This window comes from Salvelinus namaycush, unplaced genomic scaffold, assembly GCF_016432855.1.
Source record: "Salvelinus namaycush isolate Seneca unplaced genomic scaffold, SaNama_1.0 Scaffold1294, whole genome shotgun sequence".
NCBI lineage: Eukaryota > Metazoa > Chordata > Actinopteri > Salmoniformes > Salmonidae > Salvelinus > Salvelinus namaycush.
Window position 1 is genome coordinate 27755 of NW_024058002.1, and position 13808 is coordinate 41562.

Here is a 13808-nt window from a genome sequence, read left to right on the forward strand (position 1 = left end):
GCACCTGCAAGTTCCCGGACATTTCTGGGGGGAATGGCCCTAGCCTTCACCCTCTAATCCAACAGGTCCCAGACGTGCTCAATGGGATTGAGATCCGGGCTCTTCGCTGACCATGGCAGAATACTGACATTCCTGTCTTGCAGGAAATCATGCACAGAACGAGCAGTATGGCTGGTGGCATTGTCATGCTGGAGGGTCATGTCAGTATGAGCCTGCAGGAAGGGTACCACATGAGGGAGGAGAACGTCTTCCCTGTAACACACAGCGTTGAGATTGCCTGCAGTGACAACAAGCTCAGTCCGATGATGCTGTGACACACCACTCCAGACCATGACGGACCCTCCACCTCCAAATCGATCCCTCTCCAGAGTACAGGCCTCAGTGTAACGCTCATTCCTTCGACAATAAACACGAATCCGACCATCACCCTGTTGAGACAAAACCGCAAGTCGTCAGTGAAGAGCATTTTTTGCCAGTCCTGTCTGGTCCAGCGACGGTGGGTTTGTACCCATAGGCAACGTTGTTGCCGGTGATGTCTGGTGAGGACCTGCCTTACAACTGGTCTACAAGCCCTCAGTCCAGCCTCTCTCAGCCTATTGCGGACAGTCTGAGCACTGATGGAGGGATTGTGCGTTCCTGGTGTAACTTGGGCAGTTGTTGTTGCCATCCTGTACCTGTCCCGCAGGTGTGATGTTCGGATGTACCGATCTTGTGCAGGCGTTGTTACACGTAGTCAGCCACTGCGAGGACCATCAGCTGTCCGTCCTGTCTCCCTGTAGCTCTGTCTTAGGCATCTCACATTACGGACAATGCAATTTATTGCCCTGGCCACATCTGCAGTCCTCATGCCTCCTTGCAGCATGCCTAAGGCACATTCACGCAGATGAGCAGGGACCTTGGGCATCTCTCTTTTGGTGTTTTTCAGAGTCAGTAGAAAGGCCTCTTTAGTGTCCTACGTTTTCATAACTGTGACCTTAATTGCCTACCGTCTGTAAGCTGTTAGTGTCGTAACGACCGTTCCACACCTGTATGTTCATTAATTGTTTATGGTTCATTGAACAAGCATGGGAAACAGTGTTTAAACCCTTATCAATGAAGATCTGTGAAGTTATTTGGATTTTTACAAAATATCTTTGAAAGACAGGGTTCTGAAAAAAGGACGTTTCTTTTTTTGCTGTGTTGAAATACATATGTATATGTTTATGTATGTGTGAAAGACACCAAGAGATAGTGTAGATTTGGCCTTGTGGTTTCGGTTATTGTCCTGTTATAAGGTGAATTCATTTCCCAATGTGTGGTGGAAAGCAGACTGAACCAGGTTTTCCTCTAAGATTTTACCTGTGCTTAGCTCCATTCCATTTATGTTTTATCCTGAAAAACTCCCAAGTCCTTGGCGTAATGTGTTGTATTGGATTTGCCCCAAACATAACACCTTGTTTTTAGGACAAAAAGTGAATTGCTTTGCTACATTTTCTACAGGCATCCTTCTTTTCACTCTGTCAGTTTAGTTATTATTGTGGAATAACTGCAATGTTGTTGGTCCACCCTAAGTTTTCTCCTATCCCAGCCAATAAGCTTTGTAACTGTTTTACAGTCACCATTGGCCTCATGGTGAAATTCCTGAGCGGTTTCCTTCCACTGTAGCAACTGAGTTAGGAAGGACGGCAGTATCTTGGTAGTGACTGGGTGCATTGATACACCATATAAAGTGTAATTCATAATTTACCATGCTTAAAGGGCTATTCAATGTCTGTTTGTTTTCTTTAACCCATCTACCAATAGGTACCCTTCTTTGCGAGGCATTGGAAAACCTCCCTGGTGTTTGTGGTTGTACAGAGATGAGGAAGTAATTCCAAAATTATGTTAAATACTATTTTGAACACAGTGTGTCCATGCAACTTATTATGTAACTTGTTATGTGAACGTATGTAAGCTTGCCATTACAAAGGGGTTGAATACTTATTTACTTTTAAAATTATTTGTAAAAAATTCTAAAAACATAATACCACTTTGACAGTATGGGATATTGTGTGTAGCCCATTGTCTCAAAATCTAAATGTAATCCATTTCAAATTCAGGCTGTAACACCATTTTTTAAATTATTTTTAAGTCAAGGGGTGTGAATACATTCTGAGGGCACTGAATACAAAACACAAGAAAATCACGTTTTTTGACTGAACTGCATCTTTAATAAGGTTTGCATAGATTAAGGTGCCAGGTCGGACAATTTTGACTACTTTTGATGTGTAGATATGCTGTCTATAATCACCCTTTAGTCAAACCTTTTCATAAAATAATACTGGTTTGTATTTTCATTACAATTGTCAAACTATAAGTTGAAGAAACATGTACTGTATTGCAGTTTAAAATAAATTAGTTCATAGTTAATCAAGAGAGGAAATAACAAACAAAAATAAATATTGGAATGAAGCTTATTATACATTAAATAAATAAATGATAACCGTTTTAGTCAGTGGACAGCACAGCTTGAAACCACAAATGACATGACTAATAAATATATAAACATACTTTGTTCAGCTCAGCTGTAACTTTGATTAACATTCAGATGCATAATATAAAAAGTAGTACATTGCACAAAAAACATGTCGCCTTTTAAGCCTATTATGAATTTTCACTTGATCTTCTCAGATGCAATGCTGTGTAGTCAAGTGATTTTCCATGCATTAAAGTGCCGTGATTAGCAAATATAGATGATTGGCTGTTCTTGTGATTACAATTGGCCACAGATGTTAGCGTTGTCACCTAAGAAGAGACCGTTTCTTCTGGTGTACTGTACATCGTAAGATCTGCGTCTGTGCCAGCGTCTCCTTATAGCTGCACATCTGCCACATAAAATGCACTGCAAAACAAGATGGAGAAGTATGTAAAATTAAATCATTGCAGAGATTTAGCATATTTTTTGAATAAATATGTAAACAGTATACACAGTACACAGGTGAACACAAGCCTATACGTACACATAGCAGGATCCACAGAGGTACCAAAATGATAGCGATGCCACAAGGGATGATAATGGCCAGAGCCCAGCCAGGAAAACCTCCACTTGTGGTATTGAAAGGAGTGGTCAGCAACAGAGTAGGAGGTGGTGTGGTTGCTTCTACAGTTGTTGTTGTGGGTGCTGCTGTTGTGGTGGTCGTAGCAGCTGCATTTGTGGTTGTTGTAGCAGCTTTTGTTGTGGTTGTCGAAGGAGCTGGAGTTGTGGTTCTTGAAGGAGCTGCCATGGTAGTGGTTGTAGGAGCTACAGCTGTTGTAATTACAGCAGCATTATCAGCTGCAGTTGTAGGAGCTGCAGTTGTAGGAGCTGCAGTTGTCGGAGCTGCAGTTGCAGTTGTAGGAGCTGCAGTTGTAGGAGCTGCAGTTGTAGAAGCTGCAGTTGCAGAAGCTGCAGTTGCAGTTGTAGGAGCTGCAGTTGCAGTTGTAGGAGCTGCAGTTGTAGGAGCTGCAGTTGCAATTGTAGGAGCTGCAGTTATCATAGGAGCTGCAATTGTGGTTTTCGTAAGAGCTGCAGTTGTTGTCGTAGTAGATGCTGCAGTTGTAGGGGTGGTAGGACCAATGGTTGTTGTAGTAAGAGCTGAATTGATTGTCGTAGCAGCTGTTGTGGTGCTGGTTGAAGGAGCTACAGTTATTGGAGTAAGAGCTTTAGTTGTTGTTGTAGGTATGGTAGATGTAGTGGTCGTAGGCGCTACAGTTGCCGTAGCAGCAACAGTTGTCATTGTAGGTGCGGCTGTTGTAGTGGTCATAAGAGCTTCAAATGTTATAGTAGGAGGTGCAGTTATGGTTGTAGCTTTAGCTGCAGCTGCGGTTGTTGTAAGAGCTGCAGTTGTAGTTATTGTAGCAGGTGTTACAGTGGTTGTTGAAGTTGTGATGATCATAGGAGCTACAGTTGTTGTTATAGGTGCTGCTGTTGTAATGGTCGGAGTAGGTGTTGTGGTTATCGTGGGAGCTTCAGTTGTCATTGTAGGTGCTTCTGTTGTTGTGGTCGTAGGATCTAAAGTTGTTGTTGTAGGAGCTGCAGTTGTGGTTGTCATAGGAATTGCATGTGTAGTTGTCGTAGTAGGTGCTTCTGGGGTAGTGGTTGTAAGAGCTGCAGTGGTTGTTGAAGTAGGTGCTGCAGTTGTAGTGGTCACAGGAGCTACAGATGTTGTCGTATGAACTTCAGTTGTAGTTATTATAGCAGGTGCTGCATTGATTGTCGAAGTAGGTGGTGTAGTTGTGGTGGTCGTAGGAGCTACAGTTGTTGTAGTTGGAGCTGCAGTTGTAATTGTTGTAGTAAGTGCTGCAGATGTAGTTGTCATAGTAGGTGCTGCAGATGTAGTTGCCGTAGTAGGTGCTGCAGTTGTAGTTGGTGCTGCAGTTGTGGTTGTTGTAGGAGCTTCGGTTGTAATTGTCGTAACAGGTGCTGCAGTGGTTGTTGAAGTAGGTGTTGCAGTTGTAGTGGTCATAGGAGCTACAGATGTTGTCGTTGGAGCTTCAGTTGTAGTTATTATAGCAGCTGCTGCAGCGATTGTCGAAGTAGATGGTGTAGTTGTAGTGGTCGTAGGAGCTACAGTTGTCGTTGTAGGTGCTGCAGTTGTGGTTATCGTAGGAGCTTTAGTTGTAGTTGTAGTATGTGCTGCAGTCGTAGTGGTTGTAAGAGCTACAGTTGTTGTAGTAGGAGTTGAAGTGATTTTCGCAGTAGCTGCTGACGTTGTAGTGGTTGGGGATAAATTTGTTGTCGTAGAAGCTACAGTTGTTTTTGTAGGTGCTGCTGTTGTGGTTGTCGTAGGAGCTACAGTTGTCGTTGTAGGTGCTGCTGTTGTAGTGGTCGTAGTATCTAAAGTTGTAGTAGGAGTATCAGTTGTGGTTGTCGTAGGAGCTGCATTTGTAGTGGTCGTAGTTGGTGCTTCTGTTGTAGTGGTTGTAGGAACTGCAATGGTTGTTGAAGTAGGTTCTGCAGTTGTAGTGGTCGTAGGAGCTACAGATGTTGTAGTTGGAGCTGTAGTGATTGTCAAAGTAGTTGCTGCAGTTGTAGTGGTAGTAGGATAAATAGTTGTTGTCGTAGAAGCTACAGTTGTTATATGTGCTGCTGTTGTAATGGTCGTAGTAGGTGTTGTAGTTATCGTAGGAGTGTCAGTTGTCGTTGTAGTAGGAACTGCATTTGTAGATGTCGAAGTAGGTGCTGCTGGTGTAGTGGTTGTAAGAGCTGCAGTGGTTGTTGAAGTAGGTGCTGCAGTTGTAGTGGTCGTAGGAGCTACAGATGTTGTCGTAGGAGCAACAGTTGTAGTTATTTTAGCAGATGCTGCAGCGGTTGTCGAAGTAGCTGGTGTAGTTGTGGTCGTAGGAGCTACAGTTGTCGTTGTAGGTGCTGCAGTTGTGGTGGTCGTAGCAGCTACAGTTGTTGTAGTTGGAGCTGCAGCTGTGGTTGTCGTAGGAGTTACAGTTGTGGATGTCGTAGTAGTTGCTGCAGTTGTAGTGGTAGTAGGATAGAGAGTTGTCGTCGTAGAAGCTACAGTTGTTATAGGTGCTGCTGTTGTAATGGTCGTAGTAGGTGTTGTGGTTATCGTAGGTGCTTCAGTTGTTGTAGGAACTGCATGTGTAGTTGTCGAAGTAGATGCTGCTGGTGTCGTGGTTGTAAGAGCTGCAATGGTTTTTGAAGTAGGTGCTGCGGTTGTAGTGATTGTAGGAGCTACAGTTGTTGTCGTTGGAGCAGCAGTTGTGGTTGTCGTAGGAGCTACAGTTGTTGTCAATGGAGCAGCAGTTGTGGTTGTCGTAGGAGCTATAGTTGTGGTTGTCGTAGTAGGTGTTGTGGTTGTCGTAGTATGTGTTGTAGTTGTCGTAGTAGGTGTCGTAGTTGTCGTAGTAGGCGCTGAAGTTGTGGTTGTCGTAGCAGCTTCGGTTGTAGTTGTCGTAGTAGGTGCTGCAGTTGTGGTTATTGTAGGAGCTTCAGTTGTAGTTGTTGAAGTAGGTGCTGCAGTTTTAGTGGTTTTAGGAGCTACATATGATGTTGTAGAAGCGTCAGTTGTAGTAATTTTAGCAGATGCTGCAGCGGTTGTCGAAGTAGGTGGTGTAGTTGTGGTCGTAGGAGCTACAGTTGTTGTTGTAGGTGCTGCAGTTGTGGGGGTCGTAGGAGCTACAGTTGTTGTAGTTGGAGCTGCAGTTGAGGTTGTCGTAGGAGCTACAGTTGTGGTTGTGGTAGTGGTTGTCGTAGTAGGTTTTGTAGTTGTCGTAGTAGGTGTTGTAGTTGTCGTAGTAGGTGTTGTAGTTGTCGTAGTAGGTGCTGCAGTTGTGGTTGTCGTAGCAGCTTCAGTTGTAGTTGTCGTAGTATGTGCTGCAGTTGTGGTTATCGTAGGAGCAACAGTTGTTGTAGTAGATGCTGCAGTGGTTGTTGCATTAGGAGCTTCGGTTGTAATTGTTGTAATAGGTGCTGCAATTGTGGTTATCGTAGGAGCTTTAGTTGTAGTTGTAGTATGTGCTGCAGTCGTAGTGGTTGTAAGAGCTACAGTTGTTGTAGTAGGAGCTGATGTGATTGTCGAAGTAGCTGCTGACGTTGTAGTTGTTGGGGATATATTTGTTGTCGTAGAAACTACAGTTGTTGTTGTAGGTGTTTCTGTTGTTGTGGTTGTCGTAGGAGCTTCAGTTGTCGTTGTAGGTGCTTCTGTTGTAGTGGTTGTAGGATCTAAACGTGTCGTAATGGGAGCTGCAGTCGTGGTTGTCATAGGAGCTGCATTTGTATTTGTTTTAGTAGGTGCTGCTGTTGTAGTGGTTGTATGAGCTGCAGTGGTTGTTGAAGTAGGAGCTGCAGTGGTTGTTGAAGTAGGAGCTGCAGTGGTTGTTGAAGTAGGAGCTGCAATGGTTGTTGAAGTAGGAGCTGCAGTGGTTGTTGAAGTAGGAACTGCAGTGGTTGTTGCAGTAAGAGCTGCAGTGGTTGTTGAAGTATGAGCTGCAATGGTTGTTGAAGAAGGAGCTGTAGTGGTTGTTGAAGTAGGAGCTGCAGTGGTTGTTGAAGTATGTTCTGCAGTTGTAGTGGTCGTAGGAGCTACAGATGTTGTAGTTGGAGCTGTAGTGATTGTCAAAGTAGTTGCTGCAGTTGTAGTGGTAGTAGGATATATCGTTGTTGTCGTAGAAGCAACAGTTGTTATAGGTGCTGCAGTTGTAATAGTCGTAGTAGATGTTGTGGTTATCGTAGGAGCTTCAGTTGTTGTTGTTGTAGGAACTGCAGTTGTAGTTGTCGTAGTAGGTGCTGCTGGTGTAGTGGTTGTAAGAGCTGCAGTGGTTGTTGAAGTAGGTGCTGCAGTTGTAGTGGTCGTATGAACTACAGTTGTTGTCGTTGGAGCAGCAGTTGCAGTTGTCGTAGGAGCTACAGTTGTGGTTGTCGTAGTAGGTGTTGTGGTTGTCGTAGTAAGTGTTGTAGGTGTTGTAGTTGTCGTAGTAGGCGCTGAAGCTGTGGTTGTCATAGCAGCTTCGGTTGTAGTTGTCGTAGTAGGTGCTGCAGTTGTGGTTATTGTAGGAGCTTCGGTTGTAGTTGTTGAAGTGGGTGCTGCAGTTTTAGTGGTTATAGCACCTACAGATGTTGTTGTAGGAGCGTCAGTTGTAGTTATTTTAGCAGACACTGCAGCGGTTGTTGAAGTAGGTGGTGTAGTTGTGGTCGTAGGAGCTACAGTAGTCGTTGTAGGTGCTGCAGTTGTGGTGGTCGTAGGAGCTACAGTTGTTGTAGTTGGAGCTGCAGTTTTGGTTGTCGTAGGAGCTACAGTTGTGGTTGTCGTAGTATGTGTTGTGGATGTCGTAGTATTTGCTGCAGTTGTAATGGTAGGATTTTTAGTTGTCGTCGTAGAAGCTACAGTTGTTATAGGTGCTGCTGTTGTAATGGTCGTAGTAGGTGTTGTGGTTATCGTAGGTGCTTCAGTTGTTGTAGGAACTGCATGTGTAGTTGTCGAAGTAGTTGCTGCTAGTGTCGTGGTTGTAAGAGCTGCAGTGGTTGTCGAAGTAGGTGCTGTAGTTGTAGTGGTCGTAGGAGCTACAGTTGTTGTTGTTGGAGCAGCAGTTGTGGTTGTCGTAGAAGCTACAGTTGTGGTTGTCGTAGTGAGTGTTTTAGTTGTCGTAGTAGGTGTTGTAGTTGTCGTAGTAGGCGCTGAAGTTGTGGTTATCGTAGGAGCTTCAGTTGTAGTTGTTGAAGTGGGTGCTGCAGTTGTAGTGGTTATAGGAGCTACAGATTTTGTTGTAGGAGCGTCAGTTGTAGTTATTTTAGCAGATGCTGCAGCGGTTGTTGAAGTAGGTGGTGTAGTTGTGGTCGTAGGAGCTACAGTTGTTGTTGTAGGTGCTGCAGTTGTGGTGGTCGTAGGAGCTACAGTTGTTGTCGTTGGAGCTGAAGTTGTGGTTGTCGTAGGAGCTACAGTTGTGGTCGTTGGAGCTGAAGTTTTGGTTGTCGTAGGAGCTACAGTTGTGGTTGTCGTAGTAGGTGTTGTGGTTGTCGTAGTACGTGTTGTAGTTGTCGTAGTAGGTGTTGTAGTAGTCGTAGTAGGCGCTGAAGTTGTGGTTGTCGTAGCAGCTTCGGTTGTAGTTGTCGTAGTAGGTGCTGCAGTTGTGGTTATTGTAGGAGCTTCAGTTGTAGTTGTTGAAGTAGGTGCTGCAGTTGTAGTGGTTATAAGAGCTACAGATGATGTTGTAGGAGCATCAGTTGTAGTAATTTTAGCAGATGCTGCAGCGGTTGTCGAAGTAGGTGGTGTAGTTGTGGTCGTAAAAGCTACAGTTTTTGTTGTAGGTGCTGCAGTTTTGGGTGTCGTAGGAGCTACAGTTGTTGTAGTTGGAGCTGCAGTTGTGGTTGTCGTAGGAGCTACAGTTGTGGTTGTCGTAGTGGTTGTCGTAGTAGGTGTTGTAGTTGTCGTAGTAGGTGCTGCAGTTGTGGTTGTCATAGCAGCTTCAGTTTTAGATGTCGTAGTAGGTGCTGCAGTTGTGGTTATCGTAGGAGCTTTAGTTGTAGTTGTAGTATGTGCTGCAGTCGTAGTGGTTGTAAGAGCTACAGTTGTTGTAGTAGGAGCTGAAGGGATTGTCGAAGTAGCTGCTGACGTTGTAGTTGTTGGGGATATATTTGTTGTCGTAGAAGCTACAGTTGTTGTTATAGGTGCTTCTGTTGTTGTGGTTGTCGTAGGAGCTTCAGTTGTCGTTGTAGGTGCTTCTGTTGTAGTGGTTGTAGGATCTAAACGTGTTGTAATGGGAGCTGCAGTTGTGGTTGTCATAGGAGCTGCATTTGTATTTGTTTTAGTAGGTGCTGCTGTTGTAGTGGTTGTATGAGCTGCAGTGGTTGTTGAAGTAGGAGCTGCAGTGGTTGTTGAAGTAGGAGCTGCAGTGGTTGTTGAAGTAGGAGCTGCAATGGTTGTTGAAGTAGGAGCTGCAGTGGTTGTTGAAGTAGGGGCTGCAGTGGTTGTTGCAGTAGGAGCTGCAGTGGTTGTTGAAGTAGGAGCTGCAATGGTTATTGAAGTAGGAGCTGCAGTGGTTGTTGAAGTAGGAGCTGCAGTGGTTGTTGAAGTAGGAGCTGCAGTGGTTGTTGAAGTAGGTTCTGCAGTTGTAGTGGTCGTAGGAGCTACAGATGTTGAAGCTGGAGTGATTGTCAAAGTAGTTGCTGCAGTTGTCGTGGTAGTAGGATATATCGTTGTTGTCGTAGAAGCTACAGTTGTTATAGGTGCTGCTGTTGTAATAGTCGTAGTAGGTGTTGTGGTTATCGTAGGAGCTTCAGTTGTTGTTGTTGTAGGAACTGCAGTTGTAGTTGTCATAGTAGGTGCTGCTGGTGTAGTGGTTGTAAGAGCTGCAGTGGTTGTTGAAGTAGGTGCTGCAGTTGTCGTAGTAGGTGTTGTAGTAGTCGTGGTAGGCGCTGAAGTTGTGGTTGTCGTAGCAGCTTCGGTTGTAGTTGTCGTAGTAGGTGCTGCAGTTGTGGTTATTGTAGGAGCTTCAGTTGTAGTTGTTGAAGTAGGTGCTGCAGTTGTAGTGGTTATAGGAGCTACAGATGATGGTGTAGGAGCATCAGTTGTAGTAATTTTAGCAGATGCTGCAGCGGTTGTCGAAGTAGGTGGTGTAGTTGTGGTCGTAGGAGCTACAGTTTTTGTTGTAGGTGCTGCAGTTTTGGGTGTCGTAGGAGCTACAGTTGTTGTAGTTGGAGCTGCAGTTGTGGTTGTTGTAGGAGCTTCAGTTGTAGTTGTTGAAGTGGGTGCTGCAGTTTTAGTGGTTATAGGACCTACAGATGTTGTTGTAGGAGCGTCAATTGTAGTTATTTTAGCAGACACTGCAGCGGTTGTTGAAGTAGGTGGTGTAGTTATGGCCGTAGGAGCTACAGTTGTCGTTGTAGGTGCTGCAGTTGTGGTGGTCGTAGGAGCTACAGTTGTTGTAGTTGGAGCTGCAGTTTTGGTTGTCGTAGGAGCTACAGTTGTGGTTGTCGTAGTATTTGCTGCAGTTGTAGTGGTAGGATTTTTAGTTGTCGTCGTAGAAGCTACAGTTGTTATAGGCGCTGCTGTTGTAATGGTCGTAGTAGGTGTTGTGGTTATCGTAGGTGCTTCAGTTGTTGTAGGAACTGCATGTGTAGTTGTCGAAGTAGCTGCTGCTGGTGTCGTGGTTGTAAGAGCTGCAGTGGTTGTTGAAGTAGGTGCTGTAGTTGTAGTGGTCGTAGGAGCTACAGTTGTTGTTGTTGGAGCAGCAGTTGTGGTTGTCGTAGAAGCTACAGTTGTGGTTGTCGTAGTAAGTGTTGTAGTTGTCGTAGTAGGTGTTGTAGTAGGCGCTGAAGTTGTGGTTGTCGTAGGAGCTTCAGTTGTAGTTGTTGAAGTTGGTGCTGCAGTTGTAGTGGTTATAGGAGCTACAGATGTTGTTGTAGGAGCGTCAGTTGTACTAATTTTAGCAGATGCTGCAGCGGTTGTCGAAGTAGGTGGTGTAGTTGTGGTCGTAGGAGCTACAGTTGTTGTTGTAGGTGCTGCAGTTGTGGTGGTCGTAGTAGGTGTTGTGGTTGTCGTAGTAGGTGTTGTAGTTGTCGCAGTAGGTGTTGTAGTAGTCGTAGTAGGCGCTGAAGTTGTGGTTGTCGTAGCAGCTTCGGTTGTAGTTGTCGTAGTAGGTGCTGCAGTTGTGGTTATTGTAGGAGCTTCAGTTGTAGTTGTTGAAGTAGGTGCTGCAGTTGTAGTTGTCATAGGAGCTACAGATGTTGTCGTAGGAGCTACAGTTGTCGTTGTAGTATGTGCTGCAGTCGAAGTGGTTGTAAGAGCTACAGTTGTTGTAGTAGGAGCTGAAGTGATTTTCGAAGTAGCTGCTGACGTTGTAGTTGTTGGGGATATATTTGTTGTCGTAGAAGCTAAAGTTGTTGTTGTTTGTTTTGCTGTTGTGGTTGTTGTAGGAGCTTCAGTTTTAGATGTAGGTGCATCTGTTGTAGTGGTTGCTGTATCTAAAGTTGTAGTAGGAGCTGCGATTGTGGTTGTCGTAGGAGCAACAGTTGTTGTAGTAGATGCTGCAGTGGTTGTCGAAGTAGGTGCTGAAGCTGTCGTGGTCATTGGAGCTACAGTTGTTGTAGTCGGAGCTGCAGTGGCTGTCGTAGAAGGTGCTGCAGTTGTGGTTGTTGTAGTAGGTGCAGCTGGTGTAGTGGTCGTAGGACCTACAGTTGTAGGAAGAGCTGCATTGGTTGTCGTAGGAGCTACAGTTATTGTCATAGGATCTACAGTTGTTGTCGTAGGAGCTACAGTTGTCGTAGGAGCTACAGTTGTCGTAGGAGCTTCAGTTGTCGTAGGAGCTTCAGTTGTCGTAGGAGCTTCAGTTGTCGTAGGAGCTTCAGTTGTCGTAGGAGCTTCAGTTGTCATAGGAGCTTCAGTTGTCGTAGGAGCTTTAGTTGTCGTAGGAGCTTTAGTTGTCGTAGGAGCTTCAGTTGTCGTGGGAGCTTCAGTTGTCGTAGGAGCTGCAGTTGTGTAAACTGCAGTTGTGGTCAGAACTCCATGGATATTCCAGCATAAAAACACTGTGGTTTATGAGATGAATGGTTAGTATGTTTATTGCGCACAATATCAAGATTTCCCTTCATCAGCATGGTGCAGTTTTTGACATCTTATTATGTACAATATACAATTATAATTTATAGCTACATAAATTAAATACTGAAATGATTCCCTTGATTGTTAATACTATTACCTATAAAACCGTATTGAGATTACCACACTTGAGTTGTATTTTTTTGTTGTTGAAAAGATGGTACATTTTTCATTACAGTAGTGTGGTAATATAATTCAAGTAATAAGAGGTTACAGCAGTGTGATAATGTTTACCGCTTACAATTGAGTGATTTTCCTTTTTTATATTTTGGACATGTATTTAATCGAGGTGAGACATTTGACATTAGACTAGGCAAAATGTAAAATTGCCTCCATGAAATGTCAAAATAAACATTTAGAAAAATCATAAGCATTGTAACAACATATGCAAAGAATATATACATAATTTCTCATTATTCTAATTACATTATCCAAATGTATATGGTCTATTTTGTCATCATTTTGCCTTTTTGGTTGTTAATATTTTGATTCAGGATTAATACACGAGTTGGCATGAAGTTAGCAAATAGTAAAAAATGAACACAGAATGAACTTCAGTGTACTACATACCCATGGTAAAAAAGGTAGCTGTCAGTTTCTGTGTCTTCATTTTGGACTCAGTTGATGCAGTTGTTTTCTGAATAGAAAGAAAGATATACATTTAATTGACAGGTCATAAACCACTATTAATGTGCAGCGGTGGACACTTTTCAACTTAATCTGCATCTTGTTCAGCAAATTTATGCAACTCATTTAGGTGTGCCAGATCAAGAGGTGTGAATAATTAGTAATTCAAGACATCTCTGTGAAAAAAAAAGTAGCTTGTGAAGAATAATGTAAAAAATAAGGAAACAAAATGTGAAAACTTTGCAAGGGTGTGAATAATTTCACAATAGTCACTATAACTGCTGTCAACATGGATTTATACACTTTAGTGAAATTACACAGTAAAATCCAGATTAGCGTTGCATTTGTTCCCATCAGAAATCAGCCTATTTCTGCATCCCACCAATCATGTTACTTCATGAAAGAGGAAAGGGCATTTCAAATTTGCAAATGGTCTGCCAGCGACCAGCAATTCATTCTGAATTCTATACATATTCTGTGAAAGTAATCGGTGTAGTTCATCAAAAGTGGATGTTTTTTCAAATATAAAACATAATACATGAAATAGTCAAATCCACATTAGCGTTGCAATTTTTCAAGAGAAATCCGCATTTTGCTGCTTAAAAAACATAAGTATTTAAACTTGGCTTTCAAAAGTTGACCAATCCATTTTCTACATTCTTAAAAAGATGGGAAAAAATAAGAAACCTGCACGCTGCTCTTGCTAATATCACTGCTCTATTAAGTTCACATATAGGCCTCAAGCATTAAACGCATTGAACGGATGTGGCTGGAGCAATGTCTACATAAGGGTGCAAATTAAAAACACTCACAAAATCCTGGAGTATAAGGAAAACAAGCATATGTTACAAATATTTATATTTTATATTGAACCTTCATTTAGCTAGGCAAGTCAGTTAAGAACAAATTCTTACGTACAATGACAGCCTAGGAACATTGGGTTAACTGCCTTGTTCAGGGGCAGAACAACAGATTTTTACCTTGTCAGCACAGGGATTCAATCTAGCAACCTTTTGGTTACTGGCCCAATATTCTAACCACTAGGCTACCTGACACCCCTATAATATAACAATGTGCATTTCATAAGTATTCTAATAATTATAATAAAGTGTGTACATAAAACATATTAAACAA

The 13808-nt window shown here is 43.2% G+C and overlaps 1 protein-coding gene across 1 annotated transcript; it reads right to left on the minus strand.

Moving 5' to 3' along the window:
• Positions 1-4611: 4611 nt before the first annotated feature.
• Positions 4612-11162, minus strand: LOC120036302 (mucin-2-like). The gene is made up of 10 exons (XM_038982774.1): positions 10913-11162; positions 10615-10759; positions 8794-8907; positions 8279-8586; positions 7839-8176; positions 7609-7654; positions 7171-7561; positions 5414-6318; positions 4960-5203; positions 4612-4834 (listed from the first exon to the last, which is right to left on the minus strand). Exons 1-10 carry the CDS (start codon positions 11160-11162, stop codon positions 4612-4614), a joined length of 2964 nt encoding a protein of 987 aa, XP_038838702.1.
• Positions 11163-13808: the final 2646 nt, after the last annotated feature.